Source organism: Camellia sinensis, chromosome 10 (genome assembly GCF_055761805.1).
Source record: "Camellia sinensis isolate YWXY chromosome 10, ASM5576180v1, whole genome shotgun sequence".
NCBI lineage: Eukaryota > Viridiplantae > Streptophyta > Magnoliopsida > Ericales > Theaceae > Camellia > Camellia sinensis.
In genome coordinates, this window is record NC_138970.1 from 18,752,590 (window position 1) to 18,778,062 (window position 25,473).

The 25,473-nt window shown below is 37.6% G+C and overlaps 3 protein-coding genes and 1 pseudogene across 6 annotated transcripts in view; 3 read left to right on the top strand and 1 right to left on the bottom strand.

The window, feature by feature from the left end:
• The window catches only part of LOC114314215 (kinesin-like protein KIN-7O), a 29,931-nt gene extending 27,948 nt beyond the window's left edge, over positions 1 to 1,983 (top strand). For 3 of the 4 annotated variants that reach the window (XM_082890930.1, XM_082890932.1, XM_082890933.1), the window contains 5 exons: positions 383 to 461; positions 550 to 714; positions 870 to 989; positions 1,066 to 1,167; positions 1,577 to 1,983. In XM_082890930.1, the coding sequence (XP_082747056.1) occupies positions 383 to 461; positions 550 to 714; positions 870 to 989; positions 1,066 to 1,167; positions 1,577 to 1,804 (694 nt within the window). In that variant the 3' untranslated portion in view covers positions 1,805 to 1,983. The remainder of the gene's footprint in view (positions 1 to 382; positions 462 to 549; positions 715 to 869; positions 990 to 1,065; positions 1,168 to 1,576) is intronic. The other variant, XM_082890931.1, reaches the window with a different exon arrangement.
• A 6,519-nt stretch (positions 1,984 to 8,502) lies between these two features.
• Positions 8,503 to 13,078, top strand: LOC114314249 (uncharacterized). Its single transcript, XM_028260709.2, has 8 exons — positions 8,503 to 8,657; positions 8,986 to 9,274; positions 9,666 to 9,758; positions 10,684 to 10,828; positions 10,945 to 11,055; positions 11,135 to 11,217; positions 11,296 to 11,356; positions 12,764 to 13,078. Exons 2-8 carry the CDS (start codon positions 8,999 to 9,001, stop codon positions 12,841 to 12,843), a joined length of 849 nt encoding a protein of 282 aa, XP_028116510.2. The 5' UTR covers positions 8,503 to 8,657; positions 8,986 to 8,998; the 3' UTR covers positions 12,844 to 13,078.
• A 138-nt stretch (positions 13,079 to 13,216) lies between these two features.
• LOC114314247 (L-type lectin-domain containing receptor kinase V.9-like) lies at positions 13,217 to 17,346 on the top strand. Its single transcript, XM_082890935.1, has 2 exons — positions 13,217 to 16,979; positions 17,116 to 17,346. The coding sequence occupies exon 1, from the start codon at positions 14,953 to 14,955 to the stop codon at positions 16,945 to 16,947; it is 1,995 nt and encodes a 664-aa protein (XP_082747061.1). The 5' UTR covers positions 13,217 to 14,952; the 3' UTR covers positions 16,948 to 16,979; positions 17,116 to 17,346.
• Positions 17,347 to 22,397: 5,051 nt separating this feature from the next.
• Positions 22,398 to 24,871, bottom strand: LOC145800190 (putative L-type lectin-domain containing receptor kinase V.3 pseudogene; annotated as a pseudogene).
• Positions 24,872 to 25,473: the final 602 nt, after the last annotated feature.

The window sequence follows — 25,473 nt, forward strand, 5'->3', positions numbered from 1 at the left end:
CAGAAACTTGGTTCATCGGTATAGTTTTAGCTATTATACTTCCGAGTGGTGCCAACTTACTGCACTTCTGGCATTAAATAGCTTCTCAATTATATATACAAAAACTTTTCTTTTAACATAAATACAAAAGCATCGACTAGGTTCAAAACCCAAAATACTTGAAAAAAAACCTGGGTTCAAGACCCAATGCATATCCCATGAGAAATTCCTGAATTGCCTTGCCCTTGGATTTATCATACTCTCTGCACCAAGCTCTGACAGGCTGATAGCATATCAAGTGCACAGAATCTTCAACCTGTATTCCTTTTGGATCTACTTTATACAAATTATTTTTGGTACCAATTCAGAAAACAATAGCCTCATACTATTAATTTTCCTGCAGTATGGAGAAATCCCTGGAGAATGATAGGCTAAGAAATGAGCTTAAAGTTGCTGATGAACAGTGTAAAAAGTCAGTAGAAGTAAGTGCCACTGTGCTATCACTTGTTTATAGAACTTCTTTTTATTGTGACTTGCTTGGTATGCATATTTAGCTAATTCTACCTACAGGATTTGAAGTTAAAACTACAAATGCTTGCTTCAGAGCATCATCATGCTTGCGTGGAAGTAGAGAAGCTTAAGATGGAGTCAAGTGTGCTCAATGAAGAAAAGGAAGATTTGTTAAACCAAGTCAGAGATTTACATAAGGGATCAGTTCTGATAGATGACTTCCAGGTTTCATCTTGGCTCTATACGAAGTACCAATAGGCTAGAGTTTTTTACACCACCAAGAAAAAAAAAATTGATTTCTACTTGCAAAAGAGGGGAAAACTATTTTGAGGATTCCTGGTACTGCTATGCTTAATTAATTGTGTATTTTCCATTGGCAGATTCTTAAAAACGAGCTTCTTATTATTACAAAGGAAAGGGATAAGTTAATGGCTCAGATTGAAGAGCAGCAGAGCCCTGAGGTTGAAGTGGATTTGTGTGGGGAAAATTATGATGACAATGTAGGTTTTTGTTCTTATCTCTCTCACCTCAATTTATCTAGGGATAGCAAGTAATATGATGGTTGTTTACTGACAGTTACTGAAGGCAAAGGCTGAGGTGGAGGAGCTGACTGGTCAGCTTTCCAGACTGGAAGCAAAAATGCAGAGTGTAAGTGTCCATGTTACTATTTATTTATCGGTAAAAATTCTGTATTGCATCTCTTACCTATAGAATAGGTGGTGCATCTTTTACCACCTTCACCACCAGCAATACAACCACTGACACATTGGTTTTTAAGATCGGCACCAGACATATGGAAAACATCTTTTAAAAAAAATTTCATAAAAAGTTTTCTGCCAATACAAATGGTACATGACTCCCAAGAGTGGGTTCTGTAGTAGCTTGACTGAACATATGATGTACACTTAGTAGGGATTGATAGCCTATATAATTAGAAGGGGAAAAAATGATCGTCATTGCCATCTAATCAGCCACAAGTTGTGCTTCATGTATATGCAAACAAACTGAGCTTGGATTTCAACTGTTAATTTCATGTTCTTTTTTACTTGGTTTGCTTCTCTATATGTAACGCTTCTTACATAAACAGGGTGAAGTCAGCAACAGTATAGAAAAGGCAAAGTTTAGGATGAGGCTGCGAGGGACACAAGCAAAGTCCAATGCCTTTCGAATTAGATACGAGGAGGCAGTGAAAGAGTTGGATGTCATGAACAGGAAATTTGAAGAGGCTTCCACAAAGCTCAAGGCTCAGTTGGCTTCCTATGCTCTGGAGGTCCTCAACCTTAAGAAGCAACTAGCTGCTGTAAGGAGTCAATAAATGAATCCCACTTTCTTCTTTTTATTTTTATTTTTGTGGCCTCTATATTTGTAGGTCAGAATATTTATGGTGATCATGAAATGCATAGTATTGTTGGGAAGGTTTTGTAAATTAAATTAGTTTTTGTTTTTTGGCTGCAAGTCGTGCTAATGAAATTTGTAAAAATGATGCTTCTGGTATGAATGGTAATTTCACATCCAATGGTCGTAGCAACACCCATTGCCATTGGTCAAGTTTCATTCGCAGATGAGATTGGGATTGGATTAACGCCCAAACTTATTCTGCCTTTGGTGGATTTTTTTTTTTAAGACATATGTAGGATTAAAGAATGTGATTCCAATTACATCCACCTATCTCTCTTTGCTACCTTGCCATGACTTTTCTTACCCTGTATTTACTTTATGAATTTGAGATGAAATTTGAAAAGGGAAAAAAATAATAATAATAATAGGTGAAATGTGTGTAAAATATAATCATATTTTATTTACATTTTACACATTTTTCTTTTCTTTTTGAAATTTATAAATCAAACACAATCTTAATCTGTCACAACTTGTGATTGCCCTCGCTCTCATAATGTCACCCTCCCTTATGACTGCCACTCTCAATCCGTTATGACCACTGCTCCATTGCCACAAACCCCAACCAATTAATCAAAACCCTAATATGTTTAGAGAGAGGTTAGATTGGGGAATGAAGAGAGGGTGATTGTGTTGCTCTAGTATGTTTTCATCTCCAAACTAGGTCCATGGCAAGGGAGAGCGAGTTAGGTTGGGGAGTGAAGGGAGGGTAGTGGTCGTGAGGAAAGGGGAAGGTGGGTATGGTGGGGATTGAACAGTGACACATGGTAACATGTGGAAGGGGAGGGGTGGCGAGTGATAGGGAGAGTGGAAATAGTTAGGGTTGCAAATGAATTCAACTATTAGTGAATTAACTCGGCTCGTCTTGGCTTGTTAAAGACATGACTCCGCTCGAATCATTTAGTAAAGGAGCTGAGCTTGAATTCGATTAAGCTCGATTTTCGGTTTGTTTATCTTTATTTAAATTATATAATAAATATATTATTTATATATTAAATGATATAAATAATAATAATAATAATAATAATAATAATAATAATAATTTTATCGAGCTGAGCTAAGTCGATCAGAGCAAATGAGCTTGAGTTTGAACTCACCAAAGTTCAGTTTAGCTCTGCTTATTTGCAGCCTTAGTAATAGTGATAGGCAGTGGGGATTGGGTGAAGAGTGGTCAAGGTAGGTTAAGGGTAAAAGGATTTTTTATTTTCAAATTTTAAGATCTTTATAGTAATTATATTTATGACTCGTTTGAGAATTTAGTTATTTTAATTGACTTTTTAGTTATTTTAACTTGATTTAAAAAATTGCGTTTGAGATGGTAATTGATTTGATGATTGTGAGAGAAAAAATGAAATAATTATGATTTAAAAATGACACTTTATTTCATTAATTATTTTAATTTATTTTGTTTTTATTTGACTATTTTAGCCAAACTCATTTTCCCAAACACCTTTAATGATGAAGAGAAATGTAATAAAATTGACAATTTAATAAATATGAAAGAGAGATAAAAGAACTCAATAATTTCTAAAGGGTCTGGCTTTTCTCTAGTTTGTGATCAGATTGGAGAGTGTTGTTGGACCTGTGAAAGTTCATTACGGGTCTCGTTTCGATAATCTGAATCGTTTAATATATAGAATTCGTCAAGTACTATAACTTGCAAAAAATTATATTGATCGGATATCGATAGTTACGTAATTAAATCAATTTTGTATAAAAAAAAATAGACGGTGAAAAAATAAACGGTCGAAAGAAATATGATCTGATGAGATAACTATCGATATTTGATCAACGTGATATTTTACAGGGATATAGTACTTGACGAGTTATATACATTGAACGATTTGGATTATCAAAACGGGACTTGTGATAGGCCCTCACGGGCCCAACAGTACCCTCTAATCCGTTCGGACTGAGTTTTTTTTTTTTTTTATAATTACGCAAACATTCTTGATCAATTATAAAATATAAATATTTTGTTTTTGAACAAATTACAAATGCACTCATAAAGTTTGTTTAAAATATGAATCAGTTTTATAATAGGAAAATTTACCCATAAGTCCTAGTTTTAGAAACGTTGAACCATTTAGTCCTAAAAGTTTTCTTATGCTCTATTTAGTCCCATTTTTACATCAACATGATGTGAATGATGTAAATGATCTGATGTTTCATTCTATAATTTCAAAATTTATTGAAATCTGATGAACATTAGATGTTTTTCATCCTATATTTTCAAACATTATTGGAATTTGATGAACATTAGATGTTTGAAATCCAATGTTTGTAACATGACTCTGATGTTATTAACATTGTATCTGATGTTATTAACATTGTAATGGGACCTTTCAGTCTATAAGAAAACTTTTAGGACTAAACAGTGCATAAGTTATTAATTTGGGATTTATTGGTGCATCCCCCTTTATAATATCAAAAATTACAACTATTGTTTGTTATAAATTTTAATTTAACACAATATTCAAGGGAAAAAAAAAATCTCCTATGCAATAATAAATTATCAAAATTGTTTATTGAAAAATATTTATCATATCATTAAAAACTGTTAATTAACTTTATGATTTATTTATTAACAAAATGGTTAACTAAAAAATATTTTTCATATCATTAAAAATTGTTAATTTACTTGTTAATAAAATTGATCATTTGTTATGCGAGTATGATTTATGTATTAATAAAATTAGTCATTTGTGTGTGTGTATATATATATATATATGTCTATTTTATTCTGCTTCTTTATTAGTTCAGTGACTAATCTTAGTAGTTTTTTTTAGATGGAGAAATTATCTTAATATTTGTTTTATATTTATCTGTTGAAAAAAGCTATACACTATAATTTTTTTATATATAAATTCGAAAGAAATATTAAAAACTCATAAATTTACCCAAAATGATAAGGTAATAGAATTGAAGTCGATATGTATAACAAATCAAAAAATGATACATATCATACCACATAATTCTATCATATATTTAATGATTTATTCTATTTAATTTTATAAAACAATATTTTAATTTTTAAAAAAATTGATTATTTATTATGTGAGTATGATTTATATATTAATAAAATTAGTCATTTGTATATATATGTATTTTCTTCTGTTTCTTTATTAGTCAGTAACTTATCTTAGTCGTTTTCTTTAATAAGAGAATTATCTTAATATTTGTTTTATATTTATTTGTTGAGAAAAGTTACACACCATAATTTTATTTTTTTATTTATTTATAAATTTAAGAAAAATGTTAAAGACTCATAAAATCAACCAAAACAATATGGTAATAGAATTGAAGTGTATATCATTAAATGCATAACAAATTAAAAAATGATACATATCATACTACATAATTATATTATATATCTAATAATTTATTATATTCAATTTCATAAAATAATATTTTAATTTTAAAAAAATTATCAAAATACACAACTTATTATATAATATATTAGGGATTTTCATTGATAAGTCCAATTTAGAAGTGTTTTAACCCAAGAAGTCCATGAAGGAATTTTTTAACCCATTTAGTCCCATGTATGTATAGTTTTATTCTATAAAGTCCATTTTCTTGATTTACACTATTTTCTTGGACACTTATGCCCTTATATTTAATTTTGATACCCTTATAAATATTTTTTGAACGATTATCAATTTAATGATGTGAACATTTATATTTTAAAATTCACATTAGTAGGAATGTAAAATTAGCCCGTGGGCGGCCCGAAACCCGCCCGTGAGCCAGGGCGGGCCCGGCCCGTTGACAATATGAATATTCACATTGACATGTTAACATTCACATTAATAGGAGTGTAAAATTGGCCCCCGTCCCGTGGCGGCGTGAAACCCGCCTGCCGCTCATGGGCGGCCCGGGGCGGGCCTGGTCCGGCCCGTTGACAATGTGAATATTCACATTGACATGTTAACATTCACATTGATAAGAGTATACAATTGGGCCACGGCCCATAGGCGGCCAAAAGCCCGCCCGCGGCCCGGGGCGGGCCCAGCCCGGCCCGTTGACAATGTGAATATTCACATTGACATGTTAACATTCACATTGATAGGAGTGTAAAATTAGCCCGCGCCTCATGGCTGCCTGAAACCCGCCCATGGCCCGTGGGCGGGCCCTGCCCAACCTGTTGACAATGTGAATGTTCGCATTGACATATTAACATTCATATTAATAAGAGTATAAAATTGGACAGCTGCTCAGGGCGGGCCTGACCTAGCCTGGCCCGTTGACAATGTAAATATTCACATTGACATGTTAACATTCACATTAATAGGAGTGTAAAATTAGCCCCCGTCCCGTGGCGGCGCAAAATCCGCCTGCGGCCCATGGGCGGCCCGGGGAGGGCCCAGGGCGGGCCCGGTCCGGCTCGTTGACAATGTGAAATATTCACATTGACATGTTAACATTCACATTAATAAGAGTATAAAATTGGCCCGCGGCCCATGGATGGCCAAAAGCCCGCCTGCGGCCCGGGGCGGGCCCGGCCTGGCCTGTTGACAATGTGAATATTCACGTTGACATGTTAACATTCACATTGATAAGAGTGTAAAATTGGCCCGCAGCCCATGGGCGGCCTGAAGCCCTACCACAGCCCGAGGCGGGTTTGGCTCGACCCGTGACAATGTGAATATTCACATTAACATGTTAACATGCACATTGATAGGAATGTAAAATTAGCCCGCGCCCCGTGGCTGCCCGAAACCCGCCCACGGCCCGTAGGCAGCCCGGGGCGAGCCCGGCCCGGCTTTTGACAATGTGAATATTCACATTGACAAGTTAACATTCACATTGATAAGAGTGTACAATTGGCCCGTGACCCGTGGGCAGCCCGAAGCCCGACCTCGGGCCGGGGCAGGCAGGCCCCGTTGGCAATGTGAATATTCACATTGACATGTTAACATTCACATTGATAGGAGTGTAAAATTGGGCCGCAGCCTGTGGGCGGCCCGAAGCCCGATCGCAGCCCGAGGTGGGTTTGGCCCGATCCGTGACAATGTGAATATTCACATTAATATGTTAACATTAACATTGATAGAAGTGTAAAATTTGTCCGCTGCCCGAAGCTCGCTCGCGGCCCGGGGTAGACCCGGACCCAAACCCAAACCCAAACCTGGGCCGCCCATAGGACGTGAGTCAATTTTACACTCTTATCAATGTGAATGTTAATATGTCAATGTGAATATTCACATTGTCAACAGGCCAGACCGGGCCCGTCTTGAGCCGCCCACGGGCCGTGGGCGTATTTCAGGTAGCCACGGGGCATGGGCTAATGTTACACTCTTATCAATGTAAATGTTAACATGTCAATGTGAATATTCACGTTGTCAACGGGCCGGGCCCGCCCTGGCCCGGGGCCGCGCTTCGGGCTGCCCACGGGTCACGGGCCAATTATACACTCTTATCAATGTTAATGTTAATATGTCAATGTGAATATTCACGTTGTCAACGAGCCGGGCCGGGCCCGCCCTAGGCAGCGGGCGGGCTTCGGGCCGCCCACGGGCCACGGGCTAATTTTACACTCCTACCAATGTGAATGTTAATATGTCAATATAAATATTCACATTGTTAACGAGCCGGACCGGGCTCACCCTAGGCCGCCCACGGGCTTCGGGCTGCCCATGGGATGCGAGTCAATTTTACACTCTTATCAATGTGAATGTTAACATGTCAATGTGAATATTTACATTCTCAACAGGCCGGGCCGAGCTCGCCCCAGGCCGCCCACGGGCCATGGGCTAGTTTCGGGCAGCCACGGGGCGCGGGCTAATTTTATACTCTTATCAATGTGAATGTTAATATATCAATGTAAATATTTACATTATCAACGGGTCGGCCGGGCCCGCCCAGTGCAGCCCACGAGTTGCGGGCGGGTTTCGGGCCGGCCACAAGCCGCGGGCTAATTTGACACTCCTATCAATGTAAATGTTAACATGTCAATGTGAATATTCACATTGTCAACGGGTCGGGCCGGCCGGGCCTGCCACGACCCAGGCCCGGGGCCGGGCTTCGGGCTGCCTACGGGTCACGGGCCAAATTTACACTCTTGTCAATGTTAATATGTCAATGTGAATATTCACATTGTAAACAGGCCGGCCCGGGCCCGTCCCGGGCAGCCGGCTGGTTTCGGGCCGCAGGCCAATTTTACACTTCTATCAATGTAAATGTTAACTTGTCAATGTAAATATTCATATTATCAACGGGCCGGGCCGGGCCTATTTTTTTGGCCTGTGGACCGGCCCGGCCCGACTCGAATTTTTCCGGGCACCCACCAGGATCGACATGGGCCGGGCCCCTACATATTGACGATATGAACATTTACATTGACGGTGTGAACATTCACATCAAGGGTATTTTGATAATTATGTCACCCATAAGACTTATTAAAACATAAGAAAATAATGTGAACTAAATGAAACATAAGTAGATGAAAATAGTATTTTGGTCTTCTTATCTCAAATTGGACCTAATGGAATAGTAAAAAAGAATATGGGTGGATGGAATAAAACTCTTAGAAAATGAATTTATCAAAAAAGCTCCCATTATATTATATATTTAATGATTTATTCTATTCAATTTCATAAAATAATATTTTAATTTAAAAAAAATTATCAAAATATAAAACTGTAATAATGGCTCGGCCTTGCACGGGCGAAGCCCAAACCCTAACTGGTTCTCGCTCCTCTTCGGGCTCTTTTCTCAGTACAGCTGTAGTCTTCTCTCCTCCTCCTCTTCTGACGGCGCCGGGAAAGAAGGTGAGAACAGATTCAGATACTATTGCAAAGTTTAGTTCTTTCATATATGTGGTCTCTATTCTGGATTTGTTTGTATATTTTGCTGACAATTTGTTTGTATCGTTGTTTGGTTGCTGAGAATTTGAGGGAAAAAAATTAGAAAGAAAACACATTAATTTTCCCCATAAACATGTAAATTATAAAAGATTCTACTTACAAGAAAATTTATACCTACTTCCTTCAAGCTCAGTCTCTCAGTCGTTTTGGTTCTTTGCTTCTTAATTTTTATGAATAATAAAAAAATATTGTATCAATGCTGATATTGTTTTCTTCTACAAAAAATTTAAAGCTTGAACCACAAAATGGCACGGACAAAACCTCATAAACGGAAGCGTAGAGAAGGGAAATCTGATAGAGAAGAGAAATCTGATAGACAAGACATAGAACAGTTTACAGTAGAGGAAATAGAGGGTGTAATGGGTAAAGAGGAGATAGAAAATGCACCAGATGAAGAGAAACAAACAGAAAATGTAGACGAACTTGTCGGTATTCCGATTCAACCGTATGATCACAAGGCCCAGACTGGGGCTATTTTCATTCTTGAGAAGGCTTCCCTGGAAGTTGCAAAAGTCGGAAAGGTCTGTATAAAAATTTTATCTTTGTCTTCTTCAATTGGATTTCTATGTGATTTATTATTATTTTTTTAAATTTGTTTATTCATTTTGGATTTAGGAATGTAGTGATTTCGAATTTTTATTGTAGTTGTGTGTTTCTCGATGGCCTTTTTTTGGCATGTATTAAGCCCTCAAAGATTTAGTCTTCAGCTTTTAATCATGAAGTTTGGTTGGGATTTTTTAAGGATCTTCCATCATTGGGTTTAAATTACCGCTGAATTTTGGTTGGGATTTTTAAGGATCTTCCATCATTGTTGTAATTTTGTGTTTCTTGAGGGAATTATTTATATTTATTGTCTGCATTAAGTGCTTAATGCATGTAATTTTGTCTAATAGATTTTTCTTATCCATACAGAGTTACCAGCTTTTGAACTCAGACGATCATGCCAATTTTCTGAGAAGAAATAACAAAAATCCTGCTGATTACCGGTCAGACATTGCCCATCAGGTACTGAACTTTTATAGTCTAGATCCTTTTTGTTGAAAAGTTCAGTTGCTTTAACTTTTTGCTGTTTACATATGGTCTACACTGGTATATATAAGTCTAAATCATGATTATCAGGAAACACCAGCATCCCAACAATTTATGTTCCCAAAACATTGTACATTTTCATTTGAGAACACCTACATTCAAAAAACATTGTACCACGTTCATTCTAGAACACTGAGTATAATGATTAGAAAAAGTTGGTTCTTATTCCTTGGTTTAGTTCTCCTATAATAAGATGAAACATTCAAAAAGGATAAAACAAAAAATTATGAAATAGAGGATGTTTGCAGGAGATGAATAAAAGAGGGCCATAGTGGAAGAAGAACCACTCCACATTTAGAACTGTCTAATTACATTCCAACTATGTAATATGTGTAGCCGTAAAACCAAGGTATTTTGAGTGTTTATACAATTTTCCTGTCCTCTTTGTTGTTTTGTGAGGGGATTGGGGACAGTCATGGGCCATATGGGGTGGGTTTGTGGAAGAGCATTATGAAGGTGAGATGAATTTACTAAGAGAATCGTTTTTAAATTGGGTAATGGGGGTAGAGTGAAGCTTTGGCTTGACTTGTGGCATGGTCACTTTTTGGAGGATTTGTTTTCCTGATTTATTTGATTTGGTAATTGGTAGTGAACAAGGATGCTTCAGTTCAGGAGAACTTGTTGGTTTCAGCCTCAAAATAGTGCAGCGGAGTGGAGTTCGTTGGCCATTTTGATCGACTTACATTTTGTTCTACATAGTTGCATTGTCCAAAACTTAGTTTGATTACAATATTTTTAGCAGCCAGTTGGCTGCTTCTCTAGTTAGTATTAATGAGGCTTATGTTAAATTGTATTAACTTGTTTTTTCAACCACACTGATCATAAAGTTGATGCCTTGCAGGCTATCCTAGCAATTTTAGATAGCCCCCTCAATAAAGCTGGGAGATTACGAGCATTGTATGTGAAAACGGAGAAAGGTGTTCTGTTTGAAATTAAACCATATGTTCGTATTCCAAGGACATATAAGCGTTTTTCTGGTATCATGTGTAAGTTACCCAAACACTTATTTTGCTATATATACTATCTTTTCTTTCCATTGTTTGCCTTGTAGGAATTCCATTGTCTTTCTCCTACTTTCTAAGTCTCTCAATAATCATTTCAGTGCAGCTGCTACAAAAATTGAGTATAACTGCTGTTGGTAAGCGTGAAAAACTATTGCGTGTGATCAAGAACCCGGTAACACAGTATTTACCGCTCAACTCTCGTAAAATAGGTAAGCAATCCTTTTAAGGGTTCTTATCTGATGAATTGGCATCAAGCAGAAATGATGAAATTGCATTCTTGCATATCAGGCTTCTCCTATAGTTCAGAAAAATTGGTTGATATACGAGACTATGTGGCTGCTGTCAGTGATGATGTGAATTTTGTTTTTGTGGTATGTCTGAAGCTACTCATGCTTTAAATTTTGGATGCACTTGATTGGTATCACATTCTTGACCCCATGCATGTACAGGTTGGTGCAATGGCCCATGGGAAAATTGATATTAAGGATTATGCAGATGATTTTATCTCAAGTAAGCTAATTCTGAATTTTTTTCTTAACTTTCTTGAATAAATATTTGTAGTAGAAATTACGCCTCGTACACATCTTTTCACATCTAATTTCCTTTCTTTGGTGTACTTGGCATCTTTGTTGGTGCTATCTAGATGGTAGTGGTTTAGTTGGTTTAGAATCTTATTTACATGTGCTGAAGGAATTGGTATCTTGTGTGTGGACTATTGGAGATTGAATGCCTATTTTAGAAGCACGAACATGGACATGGGACAAAATGATTTTAAAAAAAAAATAAGACACGAACACGGAGGGAATATGACAAAATTTTTAATATACTTCCATTTGCCATTTATATGAATATAAACTTAGGACACATAGATAAAGTGGCATCAATATATATATATATATATGTGGGTGTATTTTTTTTTCACTTGTTCCCCTTTATTTCTATATATTTTACTTCGATCTAAATCTACTTTCTAAAATATTTATGAAAAAGAAAATACATCGGAACACAGGACGCGTGTTAGTGAAGTGTCCCCAATGTGTCCTACAGGAAAAAAATAATAAGATAGGCATGTTTGACACACGGACACATGTGAATGCGGCATGTCGGTGTTCCGATATGTGTCAGACGTGTAAACATCATCTATTTTGGAGTGTCCGTGCTTCCTATGTATTGGACACCGACACAGCATCCATTTTGGAGTACTTGTGCTTCCTGGACGCCTATCTATTACAAACTATATTGTGCATTGGTTGCGTTGGAATTTATTTGCATTCTTGATCAAGTTGTATTAACCCTCAAGGTAGACTTGTTGGTTGAAAGTTGCTGAAGAATGTCTTCTATATACTTATGAGCAAATAACATATCATGTATAGTCTTCTACTATCAAATCCATCTATGGAGTAGCACTGTAATTTTGGGTTGGTTGACATTATAACAGTTTATATATCCAACTATATTTATATATAGATTACAAAGTTTTAAGGTCCTTTAAGTCACATATACATACCACCTTACTCAAAGTTCTCATGAGCATACTGCATAGGTCTCATAAGCATTCTGCAGTTGTTCATCTTGTTTGTTTGTTGATGTTTCTTGGACCCTTTGCTTCAGCCTGGAATACCCATATCGACACCACATAAGATGGTATATATGTGCATATTCAACACTTGAAACTAAATTAGATGGGAGGTAGAAAAGTTACACATGGACATGCTTTGACCCCCATGTAATGTAGAGATCTAATCCAGAACTGATTGTTCAAGTAGATATTGGTCCCAACTTTGAAGATTATATGTTCTAATATGGTGTTTAATATCAATTGTTAATTGGTTGCATAATTATGGTACATTCTTTTGTTGTCCTTTTTTTTTATTTTTATTTTTAATTTTTATAAATCCCAACTCCCAATTTGTGCAGTTTCTGGTTATCCAATGAGTGCAGCAGGCTGTATTTCAAGAATTTGTGGTGGTTTGGAACACAAGTGGAAAATATTGTAAGCCCAGCAATCATTCAAAGTATCATCTACATATTTGGCGCTTTACATCTCATTTTGTGGTGGTAAATGTATTCATTTGGTGCCATGAACCATGGTTCTATGGAATTTTGAATTATAGTTTGTGAGTTCCTTCCAATTCTCACTTTTTCCGAAGTAGGGATTGTTATCTATCCTGCACTTGTAATGTGATTAAGGAACATAAATTTTTATGTTTATTTATGCTTTATTATTTTCAAGTGATTGATGTAGAAAATTTTCATTGAAGTTTTTTATGTTCTTACGTAGTTATTGTCACGCAAGCTTGATTATGGTTGATGAAATAAATTGTTGCTGGAAAAAGTCTGGGGAAATCATACAATTTTGCTGTTAGAAGTTTGGTCGGTCTGAGGTTAGGTTGCATTGAACACTAGCCCAGTCCCAACTAAAATTTGTTTGGTAATGCTTCCCTTTCCTGTTTTCTTTTTTCGTTTTGATTTTTTTGAAACCTGGAAATGAAATCTTATTTTTATTGGTATGAAATCTTATTTGATATATTGCTTTTGTTTTTAAAAAAATTAAATTGATCTAAAACATGTCCAAAAAAAATTTGAAACAAAAAAATGGTGTGTTTTACTTGTATTCAAAGCGGGTTTCACATTTTTTGCCCTCTCTTCCAACCACACCGGCCTGTGGCACCACTGGTCACTAGTGACCTCTAGCCAACTCCGGCCACCTTTTGGCTGTTAGCTAGTAACTACACGTAATCTCTGGCCAGCTTCTGGCCACTAAGTCTGTAGGGTACTTCAAGCTGTCACCACCGACAAGTAATCTCTGGCCAGCTTCTGGTAGCCCTCTATGTCCACCAACTCTGTAGGGTTCCTCAAGTTCCCGCCACTGACGATGACAAAGATATTTTTATAATTTAATGAAATAGATCAAAGTCATACCACTGATGCAACAACCACCACGTCGTTGATTACGTTGCACTTGACTGGCGTTGGTGCAGCCTGACTTCCCAATGAGATAAAAATAGAGGGGCAAGAGGCGAGAGTAAAGACGGAAACCATATCAAGAATGTATGTGACAACACTCTGAACATTTTTCTCATAAATAAATGAAAGGCATTAACTATTTAAGTCTAAAAGACCCACTTTTCCAATGGCAGTCAATCATCTTATCTCTCTCATATTTTCTCTTATCATTAATCAATTATTTTTCTTACCCATTTTAAAGTCTAGAAAGTAGATTTAGAAAATAGACTCGCATATTGTTTTTCATAAATAAATTATCGGTATGTATTATTGTTTGAAAGATAGAATGAAAATGACCCACAAGTTCTTTATTTTAATGAGGACTTCACATGGATGATAGTAGTGTGATTGAAGCATAGCCATCATATGGTGAGTGAGCTAGCCCAATGAAGAGGAGAGAAAAAATGTGTGGAAGGGAAAATGGAAGAGCCAAAAGTTCTTTATCCCTTCATTCACACCATGAACCACATGTCAATTCCAATACGGCACATCTTTTCTTCATTTTTTTGATTTTTGTTTTTTGTTTTTTTCAATTTTGGTTAAAGATATTAAATATTATTTCTATTTGATTTGAGAATTTCGTCGAATACTTGGGCATGTTACACCAGTTTTTTTTTTTTTTTTTTTTTTTGCGTGTCTGTACCAAACTTCGAATTTTAACAAACACTTGGGTATTTCTGACTCAAGTATGTGGTATTCGTTGATCACAGAATAATTACCCATTGAATTGTGTGAAAGAACACAGATTGAACATATTAGTGAGTAGTTGGAGAGAGAAAAGAAGCAAAGCCCCAAGAAGACTAACCATTTTAGAACCCTTGGGATCTACTTGTTGAAAAATTAAATAAAAAAAGTGACCCACGTTTAGACTAAAATGGTAGCGGAAGTTTCCTCATGAGCTTCGGCGAGACTTACAGGCTTCCACGGCGTGGAAAATGTGTGTGGATAAAGACAAGCTAGTTATGACTTAATAAAAAAAGACTTTAAAGGAGACAGTAGTTTAGTTTGCATTTGTAAGATAAGCAAGTCATGAGGACTTAAAAGACTTCCAAAGGAGACAATAGTTCATTTTGATGTAACATTTGGAAGATAAGCTAGTCATGCCTTACATGACCATGATCGTGGGGTTATCTATCCTTGTGAAAATTGTATATTCCAGCAGTCCTCCTGATGATTTCATGTTTAATGGATACCCACTGAAGTTGGGTGGAACTGCAAAGCTTGATTCCAATGGCCTATTCACGCTAACCAATGCTACAATGCGAGAGATAGGTCACGCTTTCTACAACTTTCCCCTCCAATTCAAGAACTCCACAAATGACGGTAGTGTCATCTCCTTCTCTACGACTTTCATCTTTGCAATTGTACCGGAGTACCCAAGACTTGGTGGCCATGGATTGGCCTTTGTTGTTTCACCTTCCAAAGAGCTCCAAGGAGCTCTATCTAACCAATATCTTGGGATCTTCAATGCTACCAACACTGGGCTTAGTTCAAATCATATTGTTGCTGTTGAGCTAGACACCGTCCAAGACTTCGAATTCGAGGACATAGATGACAACCATGTTGGCATCGATATTAACGGCTTGAAATCAATCAAGTCTGCTAGTTCAGGTTACTTTCCTACACGTGAAAATGATACCTTTAATGATCTAAACCTCAAAAGCGGTGACCCAATGCAGGTTTGGGTGGAATATAATGGAGTAGACAAGCAACTTAATGTTACCCTTGCTCCAATTTATGTACCCAAGCCTGACCTCCCACTCTTATCGTTGACGCGAGATCTTTCACCAGTCCTGCATGACTACATGTATGTAGGCTTTTCAACCTCCACAGGTTTACTTGCCTCATCTCATTACATACTAGGTTGGAGTTTTAAGATGAATGGTCAAGCTGAACCGATTGACCTGTCTCACCTTCCCAATATCCCCGGGACACCACAAGTGAAAGAAAATAAAAAGAGAATGTTGGCATTGGCAATTGTTGTTCCCTTCATAGGACTTCTTGTACTCCTAGTCCTCACCTTTGGTGCTCTGCTAATCATGAGGAAGAAAAAGTTCACGAAAGAGCTGGAGGATTGGGAGTTCCAGTACGGCCCTCATAAATTCTGTCATAAGGTTCTATCCATGGCAACAAAGGGTTTCAAAGAGAAAGAACTTCTTGGCAGGGGAGGCTTTGGTAGGGTGTACCGGGGTGTGCTACCAACGTCGAATATACATGTTGCCATCAAAAGAGTTGCCCATGATTCGAGACAAGGAATGAGGGAATTTGTAGCAGAAATTGCAACCATAGGCCGGCTGCGCCACCCAAACTTAGTCCGCCTCCTTGGCTATTGCCGGCATAAGCAAGAACTCCTCCTGGTTTATGATTTCATACCCAATGGAAGTCTAGACAAGTTTCTTTATGGCCAACCCAAGGGGATGCTAAATTGGATGCAAAGATTTAAGATCATCAAAGACATAGCATCAGGCCTCTTCTATTTGCACCAACAATGGGTACAGGTTATCATTCATAGAGATATCAAGGCCAGCAATGTCTTGATCGACAGTGACTTCAATGCAAGATTAGGAGATTTTGGGCTTGCCAAATTATGCAATCATGGAGCCGATCCTCAAACCTCTCACGTGGCAGGTACTCTCGGCTATATTGCACCTGAGCTGGCTCGTACTGGAAAAGCAAATACAAGCACGGATCTGTTTGCATTTGGGACATTCATGCTAGAGGTTGTCTGCGGTAGAAGGCCGGTGGAACATCAGGCTTCTCCCGAGAAGATAATTTTGATAGATTGGGTCTTTGAGTGCTTGGAAAGGGGAAACATTCTTGAGGCCATTGATCAGTGTCTTGGAACCGAGTATGTGGTTGAGGAAGCTGAGTTGGTGTTGAAGCTCGGGTTGCTTTGCTCACATGCTGTGGCTGCAGCTAGGCCGATCATGTCTGATGTCGTAAAATACTTGGAAGGTGAAGCTCAATTACCTGATAACTTGAGTGATATAATTAAGTCTCGGGATTTCAGTGAAGCCACAAATGGACAGGATGAGGCACCAATTTCTGTTCCATCAGTAACAATCACAGAGCCATTTGTCTCTAGAGGCCGTTGAATTACTTGATCTCTTTTAACAGCAGCTGTTCTGTAAGTTCTGAGCTATTTTCTAGATTATTTAGTCATCCAATGGTTATCAGCAAGTCTTTGTTCATCTAAATAAGTATATAAACTCTGCCTTTCGCAATTTTTATTCTCATCACTTTCATATCCTTCTTGAACTCAGTGAATCTCAGTGAATCCCATTCATGCTTCCACTACCCCAACATGCATATCCATCAATGAAGTGTGGGGATGTAAAATGCTGTTTAAAATTAGATATCCAATGCTATTGGTTGCAGGCTGGTGGTGAATATGAAATTGCAGATGTGAAAGCTCCCAAAATCTACTATATACTCTGCCTCTTTTTATACATATCAAAAACCAAACTATCTGATGAACATTGGTTGTTGTCTTTGATTGCCTCCATTTGTTATTGGTGGGTCGGTGGACCTGATAAGTACTGTTTACTCAATGCTATTGTTCACTCTAACACTGGGTCTAATGGGGAGTTTGGGGGGGCCTCCCCCAAGGGGAGGGGGGTTAGGGGGTTTTACCTCCTGGCCGAAATTTTTTTAGGTACTTTCGTAATTCTCATGTTGCTTCCGTGTAACTCTAATTTTATACTTATAAATAGATGAGGGAGGCCTCTTTTAGGTCAAGAGAGTTGCATTTTTCTAATCATAGTGAAAACCGCAGCAGTCGTGGACGTAACCCTATTCTGGGGTGAACCACGTAAATCCTTGCGTTCTTATGTGTGTGATTTGTTTGATTTGTTTTTTTTTTCTTTTTTGTTTGTTGTTTCGTGTCTCACCGATCTTAGTTAAGAAGGATTAATTCCTAACAGTTATCAATGATTTTTTTTTTTTTCTATACATATTGGATGTACTCACAAAGCTACTGAACTAAAACATTTGTTTGTCATTGCTGAACATAATGCAGAAGTAAACTTATCATATCAGGTAACAATGTATTAATTAATTGGAAAACACTACAGTACATTACTTCAAATAGTGTGTACCATATGCATTTTATAATTAAAAAGAAAAATGGCATAATTTTAATTTTCTAAGTCATAATTAAAAAAAAAATGTTATAACTAAACATAACATTAGACATAACTAAAAAAACTCATGAATCATCACTAAAATAATATCAATGTTATAGCTAAAGAAGAAAATAACATAAATAGGGATGCATATGGTACACCTTTTTTAAAGGGGTGTATATTAGAATTTCCCTAATTAATCATTCAATAATTAGTTGTGGCAACTCACCAAACAAGTTTTTTGCCCCAAAAATAAAAAATAAAAATAAAAAAAACAAAAAACTTGCTCTGTTTTATGAAAACAAGAAACAAGAGACTTGCAACAATGTCAAACAAATCCCTAGAAATCATTTGTTAATTGTTTGTTGCCAATCTGTTATTTATTGAAGCCATAAGGAAAGAATAGAAGAAAGGGAGATGGAAATATATATATTAAAAAGCTTAATTATATTTTCTAATTATAATTGTATATTCTTTATAACACGATTTCACAAAACAACAATCATATTGGTTTGGTAGAAAATTTATTAATTTTATTTAACTATTTTGTAAACTACAGAATTGTATTAAATTAGTTGGAATTTGGAATAGTATATATATTCCACAGAGAAATTTACAATGTTTTGTGCACCCTTTCAAATGGTGCACGTTGTAAAAAAGTTATGATTTTTTATGATGAACATTATGATTGTTTGTGATGTGTATTATAACATTTTGTAGTAAAGTTATAAATAGCGAACTAAAATTAGGCATGATAATGTTATGACATTTTGTGATTTTTGTTATGACACTTTTCAGTGAAAAAAATTATGACTTTTTTAGTGAAAAAGTTATGACATTTTGGGTTTAAATTATGAAATTTTGTAAAAAAATTATAAAAGGCATACCATATGTACCTTTTTAAGAGTGCTCATTGTAACATCTCCCACTTACCATGTGTACGGGGAGCAAATATTCCGGCAATCCCGTACTCCTTTCTTCCGAGCTCCGTTTATGTCCGATCACCTGCGCGCAAATAATGGTGAGCTACCCGGCGGTATGTGGCCGGAAAAACCCTCCGACGATCAAGTTAGCACACACCTTAGGATAGAGAGAGAGAGAGGGAAGTGTTTGAGTGTAAGAAATTCCTTACAAAGTGTTCATCTGTCGCGTATGGGGGGCGCAGACATGCTTATATACCCCCTGCGCCCCATATCCACTCCCAGTCATCTCCGGACACGTGGCTCCGCTATCCCATCTGTCAGCATAAACCTTGCCGATCATCACCTAATCTCAACTGCCTGCCTACTCAGCAGGAGCCCGGCAGCCGAGCTGCTCTATCCACGGCCGTGCTATGCTTCATACCCAAGCACCTCTCTGGATAAACCCAAGGAGGACCGGGCTAGGCGGCATCTCGGCAGAGCCTAGCCCGGGCACCTCCTGTGGTCGGCCTTCCTGCCGATCAAACGGTTTCCTCGGTTGACCACGCCTTTCCGGACGCCGGTCACTCAGCTTGTCTGGCTTCAGCCATCCCCTGATCAAGCAGCTCGGTCCAACCGAGCACTGCCTTGCCGAGCTTCTTTTCGGTCCGGGGCGGCTTACACTTGGCCCAATTCCTACCCGGGCCAAGTTCTGGCAGCCCATCTCCGGGTGGATAGTCAATCATCTCGGCCCCATGCACGGTTGGGCTCTCAACCTGCTCGGCCGTTGTCTCGGCCCAATTCCAGATCATAAATCACCCTCTCACCATGCAAAAGGTAACACTTGTGGTATTGTTTGGTTAGCTATCTTTCTTGTGGCAAACATTATCTAAATGGATTTGCTTTCCTAAAAACAAGATCCTCAAATTAACCTCGAGATATAATGAATAAATGGAAGGTCAAAAATAGTTGTATATGGCATTTAAAATCTTCAAACTAAGATGGGGAAATTAAAAATCTTAAAAATAGTTATATAGAGTTGCAAAATTATTTATCTAAATGCAGGGTGCAATTTTTACTATGGTTTTAGAAAAAATGTGCATCCCCAAAAATGTGTACATTGTAAAACAAGTTATTTTTGTGGCGAAAGTTTCAATATTTTGTGGTAAAAGTTATGTGGTGAAGTTATAGTTTGCACCAAAAAATTATGAATGGAAATGTTATTTTTTTTATGATAAAAGTTAGTATTATTATTCAGGTGAAAAAATTAGACTTACTTTCTAAATTTAGTCATATGTCAAGAAGATAATTAGTTAATAATTTTAAACATTCTCTAAACTCAATGCTTGTATTTGTTTTTCCAATACGGGCCGACTCAGGTGCAATATAGCCGAGAATAACTGCCATGTGAGAGGTTTGAGGATTGGCTCCCTAGTCGCACAATTTGGCAAACCCAAAATCTCATAATCTTGTGTTACTGTCGATCAAGACATCGCTGGCCTTGATATCTCTATAAATGATAACCTGTACGCATTAACAGTGCAAATAGATGAGGCCTGATGCTACGTCTTTGATGATCTTAAATCTTTGCATCCAATTTTAGCATCCCCTTGGGTTGGCCATAGAGAAACTTGTCAAGGCTTCAACTAGGCATGAAATCATAAACTAAGAGGAGTGTTATTTCAGGTAGGCAACCTAAGAGGGGAGCAAATTGGGTTTCTAAATAAATTGTCAAATTAAACATATTAGCCCAAATAATAAAAATAAATATGCTTAATAATATAAAATAGAGTAATGAAATAAAATGAGTAAAGGGAAGAGAAAACAAAGTCAGCGATTTATAGTGGCTCGGCACACCGGGCCTATGTGCACTCCCCAAGTATCCTCTTCGGAAATTTCTCCACTAGCTTCATAGGTAATAGTGAACCTTTACAACAAGTAATCAAACCGAATCACTCCGACTAGTTTCGACTCTGGTGCCTAGTCACACCTAACCAAGTGATTTTATACCAAAAAATCACTCACAAAAACTCTCTTTTACAAGAATAATAAGATGGGTGTGAAAACCTTTTTACGATTTTTGCAAAAATTCTCAATAAATTTTCTCTCATAAAATACAATTCAATAAAGCCCAATACAATATTTGAGAATATTTCAATATCCTAAATTTTTCTCTTCTTCACTTCATATTTTTCTCTAACCAAAATACTCCTTATATAGCAGAAAAACTATTCGTTTGAGTCTTTTGATCACGAGGCGCTTCCTGCGGAACACGGGCACGCTTTTTATCTTTCACAAAAATTGCAAGTGGAAGGTTGAAATAATAGACCAAGGGCTGCTTTCGATGAATAGTAATGGCTAATTTTTTAAAACATTTCTCGTAAAATCAAAGGGTGCACAGTGCCTTGCATAGTAAATTTTCTATTAAAATATTTGAATACACAGTAAAATCTCTTTAAATAACATTTATGTCAAATTTGAAAATATATACCCTTTTATAATTTTTGTAATTGTTGTAGAAATTTTAGATATACTCTAATGAAGATAATCCATCACCACGTGGGTGTATCAAATTTGTCAAATAATGAATAGTAATCAATTGATTTTTTTCAAACGTGAATAGTAAAATTAATATTTATGCATAGTAACTTTCACGAAATTCAAACATGCACAATACTTGCACAGTAAAAATATATGATGCAACCGAAATCTATTTTCATATTTTGTGACAAATGATTGTAAAATATGTATATTAAAAAAATCACAATTTATCAAATAATATTTTAGATATCATCAAAATTAAGCTACATGATTAACAAGGAATTCTTGCTTACGCTGCGAATAGACAAGGAGGCGAACTAAGTTTGGGTGGCGCAAGCAACCCATGGTTGCAATTTCTACTACAAATTCCCTCATTCTTTGTCTCGAATCATGGGTGACTCTTTTGACTGTAACTTGTATATTCAAGGCTGGTAGCACATCTCAGTACACTCTATTGAAACCTCATTTACCAAGAATTTATGTGTCTTTAAATCCCTTTGTGGCAATGGATAGATCTATATGATTGAATTTGTAAGGGCCATACTAGACTTCGCAATCGTCTACCCTTGAGATTAGAAGGGCACCAGAGATTAGGACTAGCAGTATAACAAATCCTATGAAGGGCAACACAATTGCCGGTGCCGATATTCTCTTTTTGTTTTCTTTCTCTATTTGAGTCTGAGTGATCTTGTGAAGGCAAGGCATGTCAATCAGCTTAGCTTGACCATTCATCTTAAAACTCCAACCTAGTATGTAATACGATGCGGCAAGTATGCCTCAGAGGTTGAAAAGCCTACATACATTCGGTCAAGCATGACTAGTGAAGGATCTAGTGTCACCGATAAGAGTGGCATGTTAGGCTTGGGTACATCAATTGGATAAAAAGTAACATTAAATTGCTTGTTTACTCAACTATATTCCATCCAAACCTGCATTGGGTCACCTCTTTTGAGGTTTAGATATTTGATAGTACCATTTTTACTAGCAGGAAAAGCAACATGTACGAGCAGATATGATTGATTCCAAGCTCTTAATATTGATGCCAACATGATTGTCATCTATGTCCTTGAATTCTAAGTCTTGAAAGGTGTCTAGTTCAACATCAACAATATGATTTGAACTATTCCCTATGTTGATATCATTCAAGAGCCCAAGATATCTATCAGGTAGAGCTTTCTGGAAATCGTTGGAAGGTGAAATAACAAAGACCACTGCATTGCTACCACTATCTGTGTGCTTTGGTACAATCTCAAATATAAAAGTAGTAGAGAAAGAGAAGACACTACCATTTGTGGAGTTCTTGAAATGGAGAGGAATGTCATAGAACTGTAACCCATCTGGAGGAATGTAATATTGTATTGGTTAGCTTCAATGGGCTCGTTGTTGAAAATCAAGCTCTAATTCACAAACCAAGAGCTATTGGGTTAATCAAGAAGCTTGAAGAATGATGAAGAAGAATAGAGAATGAAGATTGAAAGAAGTAGGAGAAACTTTAATGAAGCCCACCTTTGTTGACTATCAAAACCTCCACCATGAAGAAAATGAGGAAAACATGGAAATTAAGCTGTACCCAATTGTGTGAGTCGATTTCTGACCACACTGCCAAACTGGTACTCAACTGGAGAACACCGGTAGAATAGATTAAGCCCGAACGACCTGTCACAGAAAGAAGAGATTCTGGCGGTGGTTCGTCCACCTGGGGGTACTCCGATGATCAAGTCAGTTATCTCTCAAAGATAGTAAAAGTGTTTAACTCACTATTCATAACATAAAAAGCGTACCTTAGACCCATGAAGGTGCCTCTCCTTTATAGCTAACACTGACCTAATCCCAATAGAGGCCTAGCTCCAATGGATTCTGTCTCGATGCTAATCCTGGACTCCTAGTTAGATTAGGATAAACTCTCTAAGAGTCTTATCTTTATCTATACTGAAGTCCTCTTCCAGTCTAGGACTCTTGTCCTTTATCCGCTTATTCCAGATTCCGGTATTCTCGTAGATAACCTCGGCCTAGTTGAGATTACCTCGGCATTATGACCAGGAAACGTGGCATCTCGGCTGACACTTCGATACCACCTCGGCCACGTGTTGTCATTCAAAAATTAAGTCCCCACAACTGCCCCCTAGGTTCTATTACCTCGGCATCCTGAGGTGATGGAACCTATATCATTTCTTCCATTTAGCACGTCGGCTAAGTTTGCTCTATCTTCCATTACCGAGGTCATCATTCGTTGGCTCCATATGACCAAGACTGGCAATTTGTTTTCATCAATACCTTAGAACCAAGAATCAAGTTTTTTCAAGCTCCCTAGCTGAGGTCGTTCCCATAGCCGAGGTCTCACTTGATTAAATCAAGAACTCCAAGAGTTTTCACACGTGTATGAGCTGTCACGCACAGTAACTCAACCGTTTCTGCCACGCATCTTTCCCCTACTGAGCCGTATCTAACACACGCTAATAAGTCGCATTGCCCTTGCGTGCGCCGTCTGACAAGCACGTCGTCCTAGGCACATTGATTGCATTTTTGCCGCCATTTCGTGTGTTTGATTAAAAAGCGTCACTCTCTCCGTCTTTTCACTTTTTCACCATTATTTTCGTTCAAACTCTCTCTCTCTCTCTCTAACTTTCTCTCCCAAATCTTCCATTGCTGCCTTCTTTGAGCTTCTGTAATCGTTTCTGTTCACCTCAACCGGCGAAGTATCCACCGTTCTGCTATATTCGCCATCACCGTCTGACTTTGGCGTTCACTTCACCGGCGTCACTTTCTGCGGTAAGCCACCGTTTTCCCCTCGTTTTAATTTCTTGTTTCATTTCAAACTGTTTATACTTATTCACGTTCTTGAATCTTCATTTGAGTTGAAATATTTTGCATTGCTTGCAATTTGTTTCTGGGTATGCCATATGTACTCACACACTGTTCGTACACTTGACATTTCTTTATAAATTGCCACTGTCTTCAATTCATGCACATTTATATTCTATGCAGTGTTCTTGAACCCCTTCTGGTTTTCTTGAGTCTGAACCACTGTTCTTTTCTATTTTCTTGTTGTGTCTTTTTTCAGATTTCTGCCTTCAATTCTTGTTTTCATAGACTTAGGTTTAGGATTTGCTGTAGAACTCATGAATTTTAGGAAAAACTGAAACAGATTCCCTTTAGATTGTCAAAAAACCCTTGCCCCAGCCTTCGGCTAGGTTTTGCCGAGGTCCCTCAAACCTTCACAAAAACATTTGTTTATGAAATCCAACACCTTCCCCATAAGCCGACGTCATGGGTATGTAGAGGTATAGGGTAGACACGCCAGCTAAGTTAGAATATTTCAGGTAGGACTTTGCCATTCCTACTGACATTCACCTGAGGTTGGCAGGGGAGGAAGACTCCATCATGCCTGACGGGAAGTTCATGCCTTTCCCTGTCGTAGCCTTCACAGAATGTGGACTCAGGTTTTCACTTGACATCTTTTTCCGAGAAGTCTTCCATTACTATAAATTGAACCCAATGTAGCTTGCCATTAACTCTTACCAAGTTATCAATGGTATAATTACCTTAGCCAAAAAAGAGAACGCTAGGGTTACTCTTGCCGACGTCCAATACTGCTACACCATGTGTGGCCTTAAGTCAGAAAAAGACTACATCTACTATCTTAAGCCGAGGTCGACGCAATACAAACTCATCGCCGACCTTCCAGATTCCAACAAGGGCGCTGGGGATGATTATTTCATCATCTCGGGCAACTGGGAATTCTCACCAGATGAGGACCTCCATCTCTATACCTTGAGCCGACCAGTTTTTAAAGAGGGTGATGGTAAGAGCCAAGAGTCACCTTACTTGCTCTCAAGTTTTTAATACTTTGTTCCTTATATATATATGTGTGGGTGCGCTAATGTCTTGTTTTTCCTTGCAGCTCTCCCTCAACCACCAAAGGATTTTATCAAGTCTTTCTTTCCCAACAAGGACTTCAAGAAACTGTTGGACTTGACAATCAATCAACGCAAGGCTTCACTGCTCCTGAATTTTATCCCAACTTACAAGTCTGTACTTTCCGACGTCCCAAGAAAAA

Coding starts and splice junctions, on each gene's coding strand:
- LOC114314249 (XM_028260709.2), top strand. CDS start 8,999: ATGGCACGGACAAAACCTCATAAACGGAAGCGTAGAGAAGGGAAATCT. Junction 9,275..9,665: donor AAGTTGCAAAAGTCGGAAAG/GTCTGTATAAAA, acceptor TTATCCATACAG/AGTTACCAGCTTTTGAACTC. Junction 11,218..11,295: donor ATGTGAATTTTGTTTTTGTG/GTATGTCTGAAG, acceptor ATGCATGTACAG/GTTGGTGCAATGGCCCATGG.
- LOC114314247 (XM_082890935.1), top strand. CDS start 14,953: ATGCCTTACATGACCATGATCGTGGGGTTATCTATCCTTGTGAAAATT.